Source organism: Suncus etruscus, chromosome 20 (assembly GCF_024139225.1).
Source record: "Suncus etruscus isolate mSunEtr1 chromosome 20, mSunEtr1.pri.cur, whole genome shotgun sequence".
Classification (NCBI taxonomy): Eukaryota; Metazoa; Chordata; class Mammalia; order Eulipotyphla; family Soricidae; genus Suncus; species Suncus etruscus.
In genome coordinates, this window is record NC_064867.1 from 35,609,693 (window position 1) to 35,630,716 (window position 21,024).

At 49.8% G+C, this 21,024-nt stretch overlaps 1 protein-coding gene across 1 annotated transcript in view; it reads right to left on the minus strand.

Moving 5' to 3' along the window:
* Positions 1-2,088: 2,088 nt before the first annotated feature.
* FANCD2 (FA complementation group D2) overlaps positions 2,089-21,024 on the minus strand; it is a 1,230,368-nt gene continuing 1,211,432 nt past the window's right edge. Inside the window, exon 45 of the mRNA XM_049766247.1 lies at positions 2,089-2,178. Within this exon, the coding sequence (XP_049622204.1) occupies positions 2,110-2,178 (69 nt within the window). The 3' untranslated portion in view covers positions 2,089-2,109. The remainder of the gene's footprint in view (positions 2,179-21,024) is intronic.

The following is a 21,024-nucleotide window of genomic DNA, read 5'->3' on the forward strand; positions in this document are numbered from 1 at the left end:
GGCTGGAGGGATAGGATGGAGGTAGGGCATTTGTCTTGCATGCAAAAGGATGGTGGTTCGAACCTCTGCACCCTTATGGTCCCCTGAGCCTGTGGGAGCCATTTCTGAGTGGAGAGCTAAGAGTAATCCCTGAGCAATGCAGGGTGTGACCCAAAAAAACCCCAAAAATCAGAAACAGAGGTCCCCTACTGGGGGCCACTAGAACTTAGACAGCTGAGGCTTTGTCCTCTAGAGGTGGGTGGGAACTTCTAGAGCAGAACCTTGGGGTCAGTGAGCCACCTCTTATCCGGCGCCCCCTTATCAACAGTTAGTTGAAATTCAGGCCTGGCATTTTATGTACAACCCTGGCCTGATTTTCCTTTCTCCCTCCTTTTCTTCCCTGATTCCGTCCTCCTCCTTCCCTCCCTCCCACTGTGCTATCCACTCTGAGTCCTCGGACAATTTTCTTAGTCTTAGCCACGGTGCTTCATCAAGCACCAACCAGGGAATCTCAGAAGCTGTTTGGAATCACTATTCTGTCCTGCCAGTTTTTTTTTCTTTTTGGTTTTTGGGAAACACCTGCTGATGGTCCCCAGAGCCTGGAGCAATTCTGAGTTCAGAGCCAGGAGTAACCCCTAAAACTCCTGAAAGCTGGCTGCCAGAGTACTGGAAAAATGGTTGGCTGCCGTGTTGTTCTTCCTGCCTTTCCCTTTCCTCTGGTCCTCTCTGACTGCCCCCCACCCCCCACTTTAACTTATCCTCCACTCTCTCTCTCTCCTCTCTCCTCCTCTCTCCCCCTCTTCCACCTCTCTCTCCCTCTAACTCTCCCCCTCTCTCCCTCCAAGTGCAGTATGTATTGTCCAGCCCCGAGTTTTGATCCCAAGTACTAATGGCCCCTTGGCACCTCCAAGAAAAACACACTCCCACAACTGATGAGAAGAAGAAATAGCCCCAAAACAAAGGGGTGTGGGCCCCAAACAAAAAAAAATTGAGAGGTGTGTGTTTGGGGGGGGTGGTCCACACTTACTTCTGATGGCTTCTGGGACCATATGGCATGCCTGTGATCAAATCTAGGTCAGGCCCATGTGAGGCAAGTGCCATACCTGTTTATTGCTCTGGCCCAATATAATTTTTTGTTTTGGGGCTAAACCAGCACTGTTCAGGGTTTACTTCTTGCTTGCACTCCTGGTAGTACACAGAGGACCATACTGGAAACTGGGGATCAAACCTGTGTTGGCTGTGTGCAAGGCATCACAACTGATGAGAAGCAGGAATAGCCCCAAAACAAAAGGGTGTGGGCCACAAACAAAAAAAATTGAGAGGGGTGTGTGTGGGGGGTGGTCCATACTTACTCCCGATGGCGTCTGGGATCATATGGCATGCCTGGGATCAAATCCAGGTCAGGCACATGCGAGGCAAGTGCCATACCTGTTTATTGCTCTGGCCCAATATAATTTTTTTGTTTCTGGGCTAAACCAGCACTGTTCAGGGTTTACTTCTTGCTTGCACTCCTGGTGGTACACAGAGGTCCGTACTGGAAACTGGGGATCAAACCTGTGTTGGCTGTGTGCAAGGCAAACACGCTATCCACTGTACTATAACTCTAGCCCCCAATAATAATTTAAAAAGCCCCCCATTTTTTGGTTTTTGGGTCACACCCAGCAGCACTCGGGGGTCATTCCTGGCTCTACGCTCAGAAATCACTCCTGGCAGGCTCAGGGACCATATGAGATGCCGGGATTTGAACCACCAACCTTCTGCATGCAAGGCAAAGGCCTTACCCCCATGCTATTTCTCCGGCCCTAAATAGACCTTTCATAGCAGAACTTATGTTTGAGCACCAGTCTCTTAATTTCTTGGCATAAATCACAAATCACAAATCAATGTCATTTAAAACTAGAATAATGAGGCAATTTACAGGGAAAAATAAAACAACAAGAAATAGCTAGAGCTTCAAATGATTTATTTGTGAGAAAGAGAGTGTTTATAAAATCAAGAGTTGTCGCTGTCATCCCTACTTGGTTTCTCTTCTCTGGCATTTGCATCATCACCTTCACCATCCCAAGGGTAGGTACTAGGAGGCCTCCATATTGTGTTCGTGTGTGTGTGTGTGTGTGTGTGTGTGTCTAATCAGGCATCGTCACTGTCATCACTACTTGGCTCTTTTTCTTCGGCACTGGCTTCATCATCTTCATCATCCTAAGGGGTAAAAACAATCACTGAGTTATTGGCTTTGAAAACACAGTCAGCTGTGTTTACAGCTTAACTCCTAGCCCAGTGCTCAGGAAGCTGCTTGTGATGCAAATGTCCTCCCTCTGTGCTCTCTCTAGGGCCCGTGATCTTTTCTATTCATCACACCTGGCAGTGCTTAGTGGGTGTTTCCCAGTGCAGGGATGGATGGCTCTGGGATCCAAACTGCCTCGAGTTAAACCCAGCTGGGTGTGCAGCAGAAGCTAGTCACGACTCGCCAGACACAAGGGGCTTTTCTCCTATTGAAAATTGTTCTCGGGCCCCAGAGAGATAGTACAGCGGCGTTTGCCACAGCAAGCAGCCAATCCAAAACCAAAGGTGATTGGTTCGAACCCCGGTGTCCCATAGGGTCCCCCGTGCCTGCCAGGAGGTATTTCTGAGCAGACAGCCAGGAGTGACTCCTGAGCACTGCTGGGTTTGGCCCCAAAACCAAAAAAAAAAAGTTGTCCTCGGAAAACCAGGGAGAGCGGGTGGCAGGCATTTGCCTTGCATGCAGAAGGATGGTGTTCGAGTCCCGGCATACCATAGGTTCCCCCCCCCAGGAGGCCAGGGGCGATTTGTGTGCGGAAACCCGGAGGATCCCCTGAGCGTTGCCTGGTGTGGCCCAAAATGGAATGGCCGCTACTTACCCCGTTGGTGCAGGGGGCTGGCGGGCTCATGCTCTTCGCTGCAGGGGAGTCTGGGGCTGATGCGGGGTCCAAGGGGGGAGCGGGTTCCAAAGGGGCTGCAGGCTCCAAAGGGGGCGCTGGGGCCAAGGCGCCCCATCCACGGCCTCTCCCTCTCCCTCGTCCTCGTCCCCTGCCGTGATTCCCTGGAAGGAAGACAAGCTAGTCTAGTAAGCAAAGAAACTTTCCCAGACCCAAGGGGCTTTCTCTCCTATGAAATTTTTGTGCGGGTCCGGAGAGAAAGCCTGGCGGTAAGGCGTTTGCCTTGCATGCAGAAGGATGGAGTTCGAATCCGCCATCCCATAGGGACCTCCCCCCCCCACCCCCGCAGCAGGCCAGGGGCGACCTGTGAGGACCAGGAGGAAGCCCTGAGCGTGCCGCAAGTGGCCCAAAAGCAAATGACCGCTTACCACTTGGGGCCCTTTGCAGGGCCTCAGGCCTCAAAGGGGAACGTTCTCTGGGCGCTCCTGCCGCCTCCCGCCCGTGTCGACGGAGATGCCTGAAGCCAGCGAATCGTGAAGCCATCCTCGCCGCTTCAGCGATGGCCAGTGCTTGAGATTTTACCATCTCCTCCCTATTGCATGGAACCGCAGCCACCCACTGGTTGAAATAGGCCTCTATTTGACAGCTCGCTGCCATCATCAATCTATAGCAGTCCTGCTCCTGGTGGCGCCTGTCACTGCGGGAGAAGCGGCCCCAAATCCAAAATCAGAAAGACTATTTTGCACAGCCGACCCAGGTGGTTGACTAAGGAATCCCGAGCTGAACCTTGCATCCCAAACGGCCCCCGCTGCCTTAACAGAAACCATGTTTCCCCGTGTTGGTGGACAGAACAGAGGGGAGGCCGCTCCCAGCCCGTCCCGAAGCCCCTATGGTCCGGCAGAGAGCCCACCCCGAAGTGGCAGGGTGAGGGCAGAGATGCACAGAGCAGTCGAGGCATTTCCAGGACGCAGCCAGCCCACCACAGTCCCCAGCATGCAGGTCTCCCCACATGGCCTACACAGCCCTATCTCCCTTCCAGCTCTTCAGCAGGCTTACCCACGGCAGCGTGGACATCCACCGTTGTCCTCCATCTCCATCTCCAGGCTTTGCCTGCCTTCCAACTCTCCGTCTTTTAAACCCCCCCCATCCCAGGTGTGGGCAGTTCTGATCATTCATTCAGGTGGGATCAGTTCAGGTGGGGAGGGGTTACAGCGATAGAAGAGGCAGACACTTGGGCACACGCACCTGGATAACTGAGGACTTCCAAACTCCAAAGTATATTTCCCCAGAATTGCGCGAACGTATATTAAAATTAGATACAGTATTTTCTGTTTGCAGTAAGGCACCTGTCGCCACCCTGCAACCCAACTCTTTCGCTTCACACTCAGGGGAGTGCTCTTGGCCTGGCCTTGTAAAACGCCCGCAGGCCAGCCCGAACAACACAAGTTGCTCCCCGGAGCTTACAGCTTACAACTTGTCTTTGACCCTTTCCCCAAAGGCCCATTTTGACAGCTAACACGATCCTATGTAGCCTGAATTGGGGGACCGGGATAGGGGTGGCTGGGGCCTTCGGGGACACTCGGCCAACTCCCCAAATCCTCCAGGACAATCGCCTGTCACCACACACATCCACTTGGGCCCAAGTCAGGGGCTAATGTACCCATGGCCTCCCGCCTGGGCTCTGTCTCTTTCTCCCCTGGGGCAGACTCTGGGTTTGTTTGTTTTGGGGTTTCACTGGGCGCAAACAATAACCACTCACCGTCCTTTCTCATGGGGGGAGGATCGTTGGCCATAGGCTGTGGCCTGATCCTTCTCGGTATTCAGCCGGCGGGGGCTGGGGTAGAGCTGCAGACTTTGGGGCCATGGGACTGCTGACGACACCCCCGTGGCTAAATCAGACATGGGAGTCACCGCCTCCACCTGTTTTTCATCCTCCTCCTTAATCCCTCTGCTGGTGCTGTGGCCCAAAAACAAAAACAAAAAACAAACAAACAATAAGCAATTGTTCTCCAGTAGGACGTTTGCTTTCCAAACAGTAAACCCAGGTTGTTGACTAAGGTGGTTGGCTCGGTTTCCGCATCCCATATGGTCCCCCAACCCAGGACAGATGTCTGAGCACAGAGCCAGGAGGAACCCCTAATGTCACAGGGTAGAAACCCCCCAAAATGAAAATTTTCACAATTCCAATTACCATTAAAACCTAAAAAAATGAACTAATCCTCTCGCTAGAAATTACCTTCTAGCAATAGAGGTGCTCACAAAGAAAATATGAATTTACCGGCCAGAGAGATAGCATGGAGGTAAGGCATTTGCCTCTCATGCAGAAGTTCAGTGGTTCAAATCCCTGAGAGGTGAGGGCTGAAATATTAGTACAGTGAGTAGGGCACTTGCCTTGCATGAATCGGACCTGGATAGGCCACCAGTATCTGCTATGGTACCTCAAGTTCCATCAGGAATGAGTCCTGAACTCTGACCTAGTGTATGTGATTCCAAAAACAAAACCAAGGGGTGTGTGTGTGGGAGACAGAGACAGAGACAGAGATAGACCTGGAGGTAGACCTGCAGAGTGACCTGGAGAGAGACTTAGAGAGAGACCTGCAGAGAGGAGTGCATGGTACTCTGCATGCAGGCAGAAGATTCTTGTGCTCTCCTTGGCACCTTGCCTTAAGCACTGCTGAGAGTAGCCCGAGTACTGGAGTACTGAAAACTCGTGAAGACCCCCAAAACAAAAACATAACAACCATAAGCCAAAAATGGCACAGAGGGGAGGGGCATTTGACTTGCATGTGGCAGACCTTGGTTCAATCCCCAGCACCCCATATGGTTCCCCAAGCCTGCAGGAACGGTTTCAGAGTGTAGAGCTATGAATAACACCTGAGCTGCTTCAGATGTGGCCCCCAAACCAAAAACCAAACAAAGAGAGAGGTGAGGGAAGGACACCTTCAGAGGTGATCCCTGAAGAATTGTGTCTGGAGTGGCTCCCAGACCACCAGGTGTGGCCACCCCAAGCCAAACAAGAAGGGTGCCTTTGATACTTGGTCTTTTCTTGTTCTTTCCTCAGGGGCTACTTCCCCACATCACTTGGAGCTCAGAGGCTGATTTGGCAGAACTCAGGGAACCGCTTGGTGCCAAGGACGGCTTCTTGCATTGAAGGACTAGCACAGGGCCGGAGTGATAGCACAGCATTAGGGCATTTGCCTTGCATGTAGCTGACCCAGGATGGACCCGGGTTTGAACCCGGCATCCCATATGGTCCCGAGATAAATGGGTGATTTCTGAGTGAAGAGCCAGGAGTAACCCCTGAGCATCACAGGATGTTGCACAAAAAAAATCAACAATAACAAGTAAACAAAACAAAACATTGCCCTTCGATGCTGTAGTCCCTGCTGGCCGGTATGGGGCACTGTGCACTCCTCACTGCAGGTTCCCCTCGGTTAGGAGAGGACTCCCGGGGACCCTGGGCCCAAGTAGCAAATGAGGAGATCCAGAGTGATGCACGGCAGAGCCCCCCATAGCCTGAATCACACAAGATATTCCCCATAGGCCTACAGCTTGTCTTTGAACCTTTCCCCAAAGGCCCACTTTGACATCCAACGGGGTCCTAAGTACCCTGAATTGAGGGATTGGGTTAGGGGGTAGTAGGGGCCCTCGGGCACACTTGGCCAAACCCCCCTAAATCCTCCAGGACAATCGCCTGTCACCGCACACATACCCTTAGGCCCAAGTAAGGGGCTAATGAACCCATGGCCTCCTGCCTGGGCTAGGTCTCCCTCTCCCCTTGGGCACTCTCTGGGTATGTTTGTTTTGGGGTTATACCTGGCCCTCAGGGGTTACTCCTAGCTCTGCACTCAAAAATTAATCCTAACAGGCTTGGGGACCATGTGGGATGCCAGGGATTGAACCCAGGCTTGTCCTACCTTGGCTGTGTGCAAGGCAAATGCTGAACTGATGTGCTATACCTCATTTGTTTATTGGTTTATTTAGATCCTGGCTCTGCACTCAGAAATCATTCCTGGCAGGCTCGGGGGACCACATGGAATGCAGGAAATCAAACTTGGGTTCGTCCAGGATAGGCCACGTGCAAGGCAAGGCCCTACCACTGTGCTATCACACCAAACACTCCTTACTCCTTATCTTTTTTTGATTTTGGGTCACAGCTGGCTCTATGCTCAGAAATCACTCCTGGCAGGATCGGGGGACCATATAGGATACCGGGATTCGAACCACCATCTTTCTGCATCTAAGGCGAAAGCCTTACTGTTGTGCTATCTCTCTGGCCCCTATTTACTCATTTAAAAATTTTTTTGTTGGGCCTGGAGAGATAGCACAGTGGCTTATGCCTTGCAAGCAGCCAATCCAGGGCCAAAGGTGGTTGGTTCAAATCCCGGTGTTCCATATGTGCCCCCATACATGTCAGGAGCTATTTCTGAGCAGACAGCCAGAGTAACCCCTGAGCACCACCGGGTGTGGCCCAAAGACCAAAAAAAATTTTTATTTTTGTCACACATTGCTCATGAGTAACTCCTGGCTCTATGCTCAGAAATCACTCCTGGAAGACTTGAGGGAACATATGGGATGCGGGGATTTGAACCACTGTCCTTCTGCATGCAAGGCAAATGCCCTACCTCCATGCTATCTCTCAAGCCCCAGTTATTTCATTCCTTGGGATTTTTTTGGGCCACACCCTGCATTGCTCAGGGATCACTCTTAGCTCTCCACTCAGAAATGGCTCCCACAGTCTCAGGAAACCATATGGGTGCCGAGGTTCGAACCACCATCCTTTTGCATGCAAGACAAATACCCTACCTCCATCCTATCTCTCCAGCCCCTATTTAGTCATTTTAATAGTCACACTGGTCCCAAAGAAATGTACCCTTTTGCAGACAGGTCCTGGGGAAGTGGTCAAAATAATAAAAATAAAAAATTTTAAGGCACTTGTAGTTTTACAGAGCTGAACTTGAGACATGCAGTGTTCCAGCATCGATCATATCACTAAGTGTGAACTTTCACTAGTGTTCCCAGGTTCCATCCCCTACCCCTCTATTGGTTGCATATTTCTTTTCTTTTCTTGGTGGGGGTTTTGGGGTCACACCCAAGGGTGTGATCAAGGGTTACTCCCGGCTCTAGGCTCAGAAATCACTCCTGGTGGGCTCCGGCGGCCATATGTGATGCTGGGATTCAATGCATGGAAGGCAAATGCTTTACGTCCATGTTATCTCTCTGGCCCTGGTTGTATATTTCTAAATGACATACTTAGCAAAATCATATTTGATTTCTTGAATTTATACTTGTTTATAATACTTTTTTTAAATGGGGACTGGAGGGGCCTTTTCAGCTGGTGCTAAAGCAGAGGTGTTGTGGTCGTACTTGGAGACTATGACGTGACAGGGATCAAGCCAGGACCCTGTGCATGGCAGGACTGCAATCCAGCCTGCCAGCTACTTCTCACCCCTATTTTCAGCTTTCTCAGTTTCAAGTTAGAAAAACAAAGCCAAGGGCCAGAAAGATAATACAGCAGTAGTAGGGCGTTTGTCTTGATGGCAGCCACCCAGGATGGAACTGGGATTGATTCCCTGCATCCCATCAGGACGGCAGGGCCTGCCAGGAGTGAATTCTGAGTGCAGAGTCAGGAGTAACCCCTGAGTGCCATCCAAAGTGTTCGAGAAAATAACAAATGAAAAAAAAAAAAGAAAAAGGAAAACAAATCCTCAATCAGTCTATTCATGACAAGAGAATCTTTTTTTTTTTTTTTTTTTTTGGTTTTTGGGTCACACCCGGCATTGCTCAGGGGTTACTCCTGCCTGTCTGCTCAGAAATAGCTCCTGGCAGGCACGGGGGACCATATGGGACACCGGGATTCGAACGAACCACGTTTGGTCCTGGATCGGCCGTTTGCAAGGCAAACACCGCTGTGCTATCTCTCACGGCCCAAGAGAATCTTAAATACAGTAATCAAGTGGTTCAAATGTAGTTCTTACCTAGGGTGAATTTTGCCCTCCAGGGAAGAGCAATATTCTGACCTTGGAGATCTTTTCTTTTCTTTTTTTGGGGGGATCACACCCGGCAGTGCTCAGGGGTTACTCCTGGCTCCAGGCTCAGAAATTGCACCTGGCAGGCTCAGGAGACCATATGGAATGTGGGATTCAAACCACAGTCTTTCTGCATGAAAGGAAAATGCCTTACTCCATTCTATCACTCTGGCCCCAAGATATTTTCTTTTTCTTTTGTTTTTGGATTTTGGGTCACACCCAGCAGCCCTCAGGGATTACTCCTGGCTCCATGCTCAGAAATCATTAAATCATTTCCCTGGAGTTGAACTGTCTCAGTTAAGATACAAAGAAAACCAGGAACCTCTCCTAACTCAGAAGAACAGCAGAGAATATTGCCTTCCAGAGTTAAAAAAAAAAAAGACAGCCTTTGCTTAGTTGACTAATGAGCCTAGCAGCTGGATGAGAGCTGTCCACGGTTACCATGCTAGAATCACCTTGCATCTTTCTTTGGAGTGTACTTGTTTGGGGGGGAAATAAGACAAACTTCTGCAAGTGGAAATTCAAGCCTGTGCACTCTTCATTTCACTTATAACCTAGCTAGAATTCTGAGTCCGTTCCTTTTATGAGTGAGTGCACTTCTTTCACACACAGCTAGGAAGAGGGATGAAAAGGAGGGAGAGGTTAAACGAGAGGAAAGGGGGAGAGAAAAAGAAGAGAGAACTTAGCTTAAGACTAGGAAGGACTTGGATTTCCCCAAAGTGGATCCATCCTGATATATGGAACTGTTAATCAGGAGACATCATGACTGCCCCGATTTCTGGAAGTCTGGATCTTGTAGGCTAAAATAAGTGAGTTTAATCCTAAAAGCTGGGCGGTACCTTGAGCTCCTGTTAGTGAAGAGCTCCATCTCCTGTTCTCTATTAGTATGTTCTCAAAACAATTTCCACTAGCTAGGCACACCTGAGCAAAGGAGAACATTTTAACTATTCTATGATCTTGTGTTATGTAGATTTTTTTTCTTCACTGAGTGTTTTCCAAATTGCAATGACGTTGTTTGTATTGTGATGGATACTGAGAGCTCAGGATATAAATTTTACATGTTTAGCTCATGATAAAGAAAAAAAGTTGGGGCCGGGCGGTGGCGCTGGAGGTAAGGTGCCTGCCTTGCCTGCGCTAGCCTAGGACGGACCGCAGTTCGATCCCCCGCGTCCCATATGGTCCCCCAAGAAGCCAGGAGCAACTTCTGAGCTCATAGCCAGGAGTAACCCCTGAGCGTCACAGGGTGTGGCCCAAAAACCAAAAAAAAAAGAAAAAAGAAAATTCAAATTTGTACCTGAGGAAAAGCAGTAAGAAAACTATTGTTCTAGCTCTGTAATAAAAATCATCAATAAAACTATAAATACGGGCCGGGCGTTGGCGCTAAAGATAAGGTGCCTGCCTTGCCTGCACTAGCCTTGGATGGACCGCAGTTCCATCCCCCGGTGTCCCATATGGTCGCCCAAGCCAGGAGCAACTTCTGAGCACATAGCCAGGAGTAATCCCTGAGCGTTACCTGGTGTGGCAAAAAACCAAAAAAAAAAAAACTATATAAATGCACACCTGAAGCCGCCGACAGCCCTCTCTCTGGCGACCCTTGAAGCCATCACCGCCGCTGCAGCTAAGGCCAGTGCTTCACTAGCCACCATCTCCTCCACATTTTCGGGGACAGCAGCCACCCGCTCCATGAAGAAGTGCTCCATTTCACGGGTCAAAGCCACCATCTCCATCTCCAAGCTTTCCCTGCCCTCCAACTTTCCATCTTGGGCAGTTCTGATCATTCAGGAGGGATCAGTTCAGGTGAGGAGGGGTTACAGCGATAGAAGAGGCATACATGTAAGAATGACTATGTAAGTGACACAATAGAACATAACAATTGGGCAACATGCACCACGATAACTGAGGACTTCCAAACTCCAAAATATATTTCCCCAGAATTTTGCAAATGTATATTCAAATTAGATACAAAACTTTCTGTTTGCTGTAAGGCACCTCTAGCCACCCTGTGACCCAACTCTTTTGTTTCAGACTCAGGGGAGTGCTCTTGGCCTGGCCTTGTAAAACCCCCCCACAGGCCAGCCCGGACAACACAAGTTGCTCCCCGGAGCATACAGCTGACAGCTTGTCTTTGAACCTTTCCCCAAAGGCACATTTTGACATCTAACACGATCCTATGTAGCCTGAATTGGGGGACCGGGTTAGGGGAGCCTGGGGCCCTCGGGGACACTCGGCAAACTCCCCAAATCCTCCAGGACAATCACCTGTCACCACACACATCCCCTTGGGCCCAAGTCAGGGGCTAATTTACCCTTGGCCTCCTACCTGGACTCTGTCTCTTTCTCCCCTTGAGCAGGCTCTGGGTTTGTTTGTTTTGGGGTTTCACTGGGCACAAACAATGACACTCACCCTCCTTTCTCACGGGGGTAGGTGCCTCGAGCATGGGCCGTGGCCTTTTTCTTCTCAGTCTTCAGGGGGCCGGGGCTTGCCACCACAGCAGTCACCACCTCCACCTGTTTTTCATCCTCCTTCTTCATCAGTCTACCCTTGCTGTCTCCCAAAAACCAAAAAAAAAAAAAAAAGGAAAGAAAAACAATTGTTCTGGGTAGGGTGCTTCCTTCCAAGCAGCCTACCCTAAGGTGGTTGGCTCGAATCCTGCATCCCATATGGTCCCCCAAACCAGGAGCGATTTCTGAGCTCCTAGTCAGGAGGAACCCCTGAGCGTCACCAGGTAGGACCCCAAAATAAGAAAAACAATTGATGCAGGTCTCGCAGCACATAGTAGTGAAGCCATAGGGAGGACAGACGGGCAAGCAACTTCCTCCAAGAGTCCTCCGGCTCCTTCCCACAAGCGAGGCCTTTTTTTGCAAGCAATGACTTTATTCTTTTTTTTTTTTTTTTGGTTTTTTGGGCCACACCCTGTGACGCTCAGGGGTTACTCCTGGCTATGCGCTCAGAAGTTGCTCCTGGCTTCTTGGGACGCCAGGGGATCGAACCGCGGTCTGTCCTAGGCTAGCGCAGGCAAGGCAGGCACCTTACCTCCAGCGCCACCGCCCGGCCCCCAATGACTTTATTCTGAACACACTTCCCGGACTGGGCTGGAGAGATCATGGAACATCAGGAAAACTGCTTGTCCTGCACACAACAGACCTGCATTTGAAACTAGCAGGGTCCCCAGGCATTCCCTCTGGTCCTTCACCCCAACCCCAGCACCACCCGGGGTGAAACCAGTGAGCAAAAGGGTTTTTGGGGAAAAACCTGCCAAAGAGCACTTTCTCACCGGGGAAGATCCTGAAATAATCATTTATGTCCTAACTTAAATCATCATCATCATCATAATCAAACTTTCTCTACTTTCGATTAAAGTCCAAATCACACTTCATTTTTTTTTCAAAGTAAAATTTAGGAGAAGGAAAAGTTTGCCTCAACAGCCTGGGTTTCGTGTTTTAAGGACTAGTTAACTGTCAGCCAGCTCCAACCAGTGGCATGGAAAAAGGGGGCACGGGAAAAAATGCCTTTTCAAGCCATCCGATCTGGCTCCCAGGGCTAGGGGAGTTTGTCTTCATTCTTTCTCATAAAGGCGCACAACAAGGCACCACGTGGTGAGCGGACGGGTGGGCTGTCCAGCTCTTGGGGGCATGGGCCAGACCGGAGGCGCATGCACCCTTGGGTGGTGGGCCGGGAAAGCATGCACATCGATCTTGGACACAGGAACCACACACACAGAAAGCAGGGCCAGGAGCGCTCCAAGCCTTGGGGCCCATCCTCACGCCCGGCCAGTGGGCCTAGAGAACTTGGAGAGCCTGGAGCGGGCATGTAACATAGGCCAGGGGGGACACACAGAGGGCAAGGCTTGGGGGCCACCGACTCACCTCGTCCTTGTGGTGCTGGCAGAAGTCGAGGCGCTCAGGGAAGATGGCCAGGCCCTCTGCATAGACCTGCAGGACGGCCTTCTGCTCGCAAAAGCGGCAGTGTAGCTTGAGGGTGTTTTTATGTTACTGATCCGACCCTAATCAAGCATTGGGCCCTACCTTAGGGTGTGACCCGGTATTGTGCTCCCACCCTAGGGTGGTACCTGACTCTGGAATAAGGCAAATGCCTTACCTCCACGTCATCTCTCCAACCCCACCAGGAGTGATTTCTGAGTATAGAGCACAGAACCAGTAGTAACACCCACCAAGCACTGCTGGGTGTGGTCCAAACACTAAAAAAATAATTTCATTTTGTGGGGGCAAAATTATAGTACAGCAATAAAGGCGCACGTGCGCACACACACACAACAGTGCATGCGCTGACCAGGATTCTATCGCTGTCACCATCATATATGATTCCCAAGCCAGCCAGGACTAATTCCCTGAAATCAGCCGGGTGTGACGTCCCCAAGAGAAAAAAATTGTTTTGCTTTTTGTATCACACCCGGCAGTGCTCAGGGGATACTCCTAACTCTATGCTCAGAAATTGCTCCTGGTAGGTTCAGGGGACCATATGGGATGCCGGGATTTGAACCACCAACATTCTGCATGAGAGGCAGAATGGAGGCCTTACCTCCATGCTAACTCTGCGGCCCCAAAGAAAAAATCTCATCTCAGAAGGCAGCTTATTTCTAGCACTTTCCCTCTGCCGGCACAGAAGCCTGTTCCCACATCTGAGCTATCAGGGCCGTGACTGTCAAACCAGAGGGAGGCATGGTCCAGATGTGTCCACTGCCATGGAAAGAGCCAGCTTCCCTGGAGGAAGTGGGTAAGTCACCAAGTCTGGGGCCAGACAATAGATGCAGACATAATCCCTAAGCACAGAACCTGGAATAAACTCAGAGCACTTTGGGTATGGCTCAACCCTTCCTGCCCTCCCCGCAAGAGCCACAAAATCTGACCTGGGCCTCTGATTTTTCTTGTCTATGCCACAGGAATTGCTGCAATAGGGGCTAGACCGATAGCACAGCAGGTAGGGATTTTGCCTTGCACATACATGGCTGACCCAGTTTTGATCCCCAGCATTCTATATGTTCCTCCCCAAGCCTGCCAGGAGTGATTTCTGAGTGTAGAACCAAGAGTAACTCCTAAGAGCCACTGAGTATGACCAAAACAAAATAAAACAAAAAAGAATGGCCAGAGTTTCTTTCTCTCTATCTCTCTGTTCTCTTTTTGTTTTTGGGGGCCACATTCTTCAGTACTTAATCCCATCACTGCTGATGAGACTGGAGTGATATATCAGAGGCAGGGCGTTTGCCTTGCCTGCAGCTGACCCAGGATGGACCCAGGTTTGATCTCCAGCATCCCATATCAGGTTCTCCTGAACCTGACAGGAGTGATTTCAGAGCACAGAGCCAGGAGTAACCTCTGAGCACCGCTGGGTTGGCAAAAAAAAAAATAAAAAACAGAAGCCGGGAGTTGCCTGGGTGATGCTGGTGGGGCACTGTGCTTAAGAAGCTGCGGAGTATGCAAACGCTGAGTATATGCCACTACCTACAACAGTTGTATCTCGGTGACCCAGAGTGGCAGTCACAGGTTGAGTTGTTGAGAGTAGCTCTGGGCATCAAATCCGCAGCAGCCTGACCCCAGCAAGTTTATGCTACTGAGCAATCTCCAAACCTCACAGATGGCTTTTTTTTTTTTTGGTTTTTGGGCCACACCCGTTTGACGCTCAGGGGTAACTCCTGGCTATGTGCACAGAAATCGCCCCCTGGCTTGGGGGGACCATATGGGACGCCGGGAGATCGAACCTCGGTCCTTCCTTGGCTAGCGCTTGCAAGGCAGACACCTTACCTCCAGCGCCACCTACCCGGCCCCACAGATGGCTTTTTGATGGAGGTCAGCGATCAGTCCCAAGTCAAGTTCTTAGAGACACAGTGTGAGACACAAAGGGAAAGGAGGACACTGGGAACAACAAGGACTATCTTCATCCCAGTGTCCTTGAAAGCCTTGTATGTATATATTTTTTTGTTTGTTTTGGGTCCCACCCAGCAGAACTCGGGTTTCTCCTGGCTCTACGCTCAGAAATTGCTCCTGGCAGGCTTGGGGGACCATATGGGATGCTGGGATTCGAACCACCGTCTTCTGCATGAAAGGAAAACTCCTTACCTTCATGCTATCTCTCCAGCTTCACCTTGTATGTATATATGGTGCGTGTGTGTTTGTGGCACTACTGGGGTTATTCTGTTTTCATTTTGTTCTGTTTTGGGGCCACACCTGGCAGTGCTCAGGGGTTACTTCTGAGGAATAACTCCTGACAGGCTAGTGGACAATATGCCAGAGTCAACTGCCAGCTAAGCAAACAGCCTGCTGCTGTGCTATTCTCCAGGCCTTGGGGCTATTCTGGCTTTGTGCTAGGGAGACCATGTGGTGCCAAGGATTAGATACTTTTGGTTTGTTTTTAGGGTTACACTCAGGGGAACTTAGGGTTAGCTCCGCATTCAGAAATGTCCCCTGCTGGGTTCGACTGGGAAGGAACGAGAGAAATACATTTGTCAGAACCTATAAGTCTGACTTAGTTTAAGAGCAGTGCCAAATTTCACTGCAAATTAGATCTTAATTTTAAAAGGGGGAAGGGGATAAGTTGGTATCCCTGCTTTGTCACCAGCCTGCTGGATCATTAAGATGGGAACAAAGAAAGACAAAATACCCACTACATAAACAACCTTGATGCGCCTGTGATTGTTTTTGCTTACCAGAATTCAAGGCCTCCGAGATCAACCTCATTGGACAAATGTCCTGCAGCCTCCTGATCTGCAGTAACACCTTTCAGGCCAGTATGCATGTGGACCAAGTGGAGCCTGGTATACTCAGGGGCAGGAACCTCAGCACCTGAACCAACTTCCAGCATAGCTGGCATTTACTCAGGGAAAACCAAGTAAGGCCAGAGCAGAGATGGGGCTTGACTAGCATGGCCAGTAAGGACATTTGCCTTGCAAGGCAACTGCACATCCCCTTAGGTGCCACAGATTATGGCCAAGGGTAATTCTGGAGGGTAGAGCCAGGAGTAACTCCAGTGTCATTGCTGGGTGAGGCCCAAAAGCTTCCACACACAACACACCCCACCAAGAAAAGATTTCTTTGACAAGTGAAAAAAAGTACACTTGTACTTTAATAAAGATGATAGGAACAGGAGGCAGAGTAACACTCAGGTTACTCCTGACTGGGCTTAGAAATCACTCCTGTGGGGCCAGAGCAATAGTACAGTGGTAGGGCATTTTCCTTGCATTCAAACTACCAGGAAAGGACTGGGATTTGATCCCCGGCATACCATTTAGTCCCCCGAACCTGCCAGGAATAATTTCTCAGTGCATAGCCAGGAGCAACACCTGGGCATCACTGGGTGTGTCCCCTCCCCCCAAAAAAGAAAAAACTGCTCCTGGAAGGCTCGGGACCATATGGTATGTTGGGAATCGAACCCAGATATGTCCTGGTCCAACCCCTGCAAGACAAGCACACTACTGCTGTTTTTTCACTTCAGCCCCCCCAACAATAATTTTATTTGGTTTTTGGGTCACACCCAGCAGTGCTCAGGGTTACTCCTGGCTCTATGCTCAGAAATCGCTCCTGGCAGGCTCAGGGGACCGTATGGGATGCCGGGATTCCAACCACCGTCCTTCTGCACGCAAGGCAAATGCCTAACCTCCATGATATCTCTCTGGTCCCTCCAACAACAATTCTTAAAGGACATAGAATAGGGTTGCCTTGCTAGTGGCCTCTCCAGTTTAATTTCTAGCACCCAGTATGGTCCCCTGTAACCCCTAAGCATTGCCAGGTGTTTTTAATCCCCCAAATCATTGAAGAGTATTTATTAGCTTGTGGGAATTCTTTATATAGTTTGAATACAAATATTTTTATCCAGATATACTTTGCCATTTTTCTTCCCTAACCTGAAGCTAGCTTGTGTTTGCATTATCTTTGAATGAATTCTACACTTCAATGACAGTTGATCTATTTTATTTGTTTCTTTTTTAGGTGTCAACCAGCAGTATTCTAGCTGTTCGTGGCTCTGTACTCAGGAGTGAGCCCTGGCGGTGCGCAGGGGACCGTGTGTTAACCAAATTATTCTTTGGCTTGTCCTTTAGGTGTGTGTCTACAGAAATTCTTTTCGGGGCCCGGAGAGATAGCACAGCGGTGTTTGCCTTGCAAGCAGCCAATCCAGGACCTAAGGTGGTTGGTTCAAATCCCGGTGTCCCATATGGTCCCCCGTGCCTGCCAGGAGCTATTTCTGAGCAGACAGCCAGGAGTAACCCCTGAGCATCACCAGGTGTGGTCCAAAAAAAAGCAAAAAAAAAAAAAAAAGAAATTCTTTTCTTTTGTCTGGGGCCACAACCGGCAATACTCAGAGGTTACTCGTGACTCTGTTTTTAGGATAACTCTGGCTGTGCTTATGTGAGATGCTGGAGATGAATCTGGGCCAGTCACATATAAATCAAATGCTGTACTGGCTGTATTATTTCTTCAGCTTCTCATAATAAAAAAATTTTTTTTTGGTTTTTGGGCCACACCTGGCAGTGCTCAGGGGTTATGAACCATATGGAATGCCAGGATTTGAACCACCGGCCTTCTGCATGCAAGGCAAATGCCTTACCTCCATGCGATGTCTCAGGCCCCCTTTGTTTGACTTTTGGTGGAGGAGGGGACCCATACTCAACAGTGCCAGAGCTGCTACTGTCTCCCATGAAATACTGGGGGGGGGGCATTTGCAGTGCATGAACAAACCTAGGGATTCTGCACATTTCTTTCTTTATTATATTTTGGTGGTGGCGGTTTTGTTTTGGGGCTACATCCTGTGATACTCAGGGTTACTCCTGGCCATGCTCATGTAACAATATAGGGTGCCAGGAATTGAAACCAGATCAGCCATATGCAAGGAGAATTCCATACCATCTGCGTCCCACACATTCTTAGTAAACTAGATGTGGTGTCTCCCCTGAAACCAAGGGATTCTCATTTTAGTTTCAGACATGTGGAAGTGGGGGCCAGAGAGATAGCATGGAGGTAAGGCGTTTTCCTTGCATGCAGAAGGATGGAAGTTCGAATCCCGGCATAACATATGGTCACCTGAGCGTGCCAGGAGCGATTCCTGAGTGTAGAGCCAGGAGTAACCACTGAGCACAGTAGGGTGTGAACCAAAAACCAAAAAAAAAATGTGGAAGTGAATCTGTTAGGCGACTCTAATGGGCTGCCATCAAAGGCCAGTTAGGGTGCCCGATCTCCTCAACCCCACTGTACTCAGCTCAGAAGGAAGCCGGCTCTGGGACATCCCAAATGCCATTAGAAAGCTCAGTGTGTATGGTCCATGAGGTCGTGTAGCGGGTTGCATGGGTTGAATCAGATTCAATCTCCAATACGAACCCTGACAATATATATGGTACCCCAAGCATTGCAGGGTGTGGTTCAAAAACCAGAATAAAAATAGAAATAAAGGGGGCCAGAGAGATAGCATGGAGGTTAGGCGTTTGCCTTTCATGCAGAAGGAAGGTGGTTAGAATCTCAGCATCCCATATGGTCCCCAGTGCCTGCCTGCCAGGGGCGATTTTTGAGATAAAATCAGGAGTAATCCCTGAGCGCTCCCGGGTGTGACCCAAAAACAAACAAAAAAACAAAAAATAGCCCGAGAGATAGCACAGTGGTGTTTTCCTTGCAAGCAGTCTATCCAGGACCTAAGGGGGTTGGTTCAAATCCCGGTGTCCCATATGGTCCCCCGAACCTGCCAGGAGCGATTTCTTAGCGTAGAGCCAGAAGTAACCACTGAGCTCTGCTGGGTGTGACTCCCCCCAAACAAAAAAACAAATAAAGGAGAATGAGGGGCCAGAGAGATAGAGTTAGCAGGGTGTTTGCCTTAAACATGGCTGACCAGTTTCAATCCCACACCCCAGATAGTCCCCTGAGCCCTGTCAGGAATGATTCCTAAGTCTTGTAGCTCCAGTTTGTAACACAGACACACACACAAACACACACACACACAATAGAACAGATATGATTTGCTAAGAATTTAAATGAGAAGCAGATAAGAAGCCATGAGTTTTGGGGCTAGAGCAATAGCACAGCGGTAGGGCATTTGCCTTGCACACACCAATCCCTGACAGACCCCTGTTAGATTCCCAGCATCCCATGTGGTTCCCGAAGCCAGGAGCGATTTCTGAGTGCAATCAGGAGTAACCACTCAGTGTCACTGAGTGTGGCCCAAAAACTAAATAACCAACAGAAAGAGACAAATAATAAATGGAAAACTAATGAATCTATAAAACCTATTTTTTTATAAATTTGGGGTTTTTTTTTTGTTTGTTTTTTTCGTTTGCCTTGCACTTGGCCAACTCAACTGCCGTTGAGAAAGTTCGGTGGCCTCGTGATCTGTGTGCAGGCACGAACCATTCCTGGAACAGTCCCTGTTGTCTTGTATTGGTTCACAATTTACTTTTTGGTTTCACCCCAAACAAAGGAAGTTGGGCCTGCTGTGGTGCCTCTCTGCCCTAGTGCCAACTCCAGAAAGTGACTTAATTTCTACGTCCCAGTGTGCCCTGGTCCAGAGACCCTCCGGACAGCAGCAAGGCAGCTTCCTTCAGCTCCATTCCCAAAGCCCATAGGATGCCACCAATTTTCTTTCCTTTCCTGGGTGGCCCCTGACCTCCCTCATGGGAAGGGTGGACTTACCTGAAAGCTGACAGGCTCAGAGTGAAGCAAACACCTTGCACAACCCTGCTCCACTTCCCTCTCCTCTTTCCTAGGGGTGAGGTCCTCTGCTCTTAGGTGGCATCTCACACTTCCTTTCCTCCACTCTGAGCTCCTAGGCGACCCTCAGCTCTCACAGCTGCAGTGTCGTTCAGCTGTGGGGATTATACATTGACTGTTGTGCCCAGCTCTGTGCTCACTGAGCTGTCTCCCACGACAGACGGCTCCCTTCATTATTATTTTTTAATTCTGTTTTGGTTTGGGACCACAGTGAAGCTCAGGACGTATTCCTGGCTTTGGACTTAGGGACGACTCAGAGGGGCTCAGAGCACCTTATTGGATGCCGTTGTCAAGCCTAGGTTCCAGCAACTGACCTGTTGGTTTCTCTCTACTCTCTTCTGGAGAATTTTTAGACAGTCTCCCCATCATCCCTCAAGAATTCCAATTTGTGGGCCAGAGAGATAGCATGGAGGTAGGGCATTTGCCCTGCATGCAAAAAGATGTTGGTTCAAATCCTAGCACCCCATATGGTCCCGTCAAGTGTGCCAGAGCAATTTCTGAGCATTGAGCCAGGAGAGACCCCTGAGTGCTGCCGGTGTAACCCAAGAACCAAAATAAATTCCAATTTGTATGGGGCTGTACAGATAGCACAGTGGTGGTTGGGAGTTTGCCTTGCACGCGGCCAACCTGGGATGGACCAGGGTTCAATTTCCGGCATCCTGTATGGTTCCCTGAGCCTGCCAGGAGCGATTTCTGAATGCAGGTAGCAGAACCCTTGAGCACTGCTGGGTGCGGTCCCCCCCCAATAAAGAATTCCATTTTGTGGGAGCAGAATGATAGTACAGCAAGAATGGCACACACACACACATGCTGACCAGGGTTCTATCTCGATCACCATCACATGGTTCCCGAGGCCAGCCAGGAGTAATTCCTGAGCACAGACTAACCATTGAACACTGCCGGTTCTGACACCATCCCCCAAAATAATTCCATCTCAGAGAGGCAGACTATTTCTGGTACTTTCCCTCCCCTGGCTGAAAAGCGTGTTCCCACATCTGAGCTGTCAGCGCCATGACTGTCAAACCAGAGGGCAGGCATGGTCCAGGTGTGTCCACTGCCATGGAAACGGCCAGTTTCCCTGGAGGAAGTGGGTAAGTCACCAAGTCTGGGGCCAGAGAACAGATGCAGACATAATCCCTGTGCACAGAACCTGGAATAACCGTAGAGCACTTTGGGTATGGCTCAACCTTTCCTACCCTCCCCGCAAGAGCCACAAAATCTGGCCTGGGCCTCTGATTCTTCTTGTCTATGCCACAAGAATTGCTGCAATGGGGGCTAGACCGATAGCACAGCAGGTAGGGATTTTGCCTTGCACATGGCTGAACCAGTTTTGATCCCCAGCATCCTATATGTTCCTCCCCAAGCATGCCAGGAGTAATTTCTGAGTGCAGAACCAAAAGTAACCCCTAAGTGCCACTG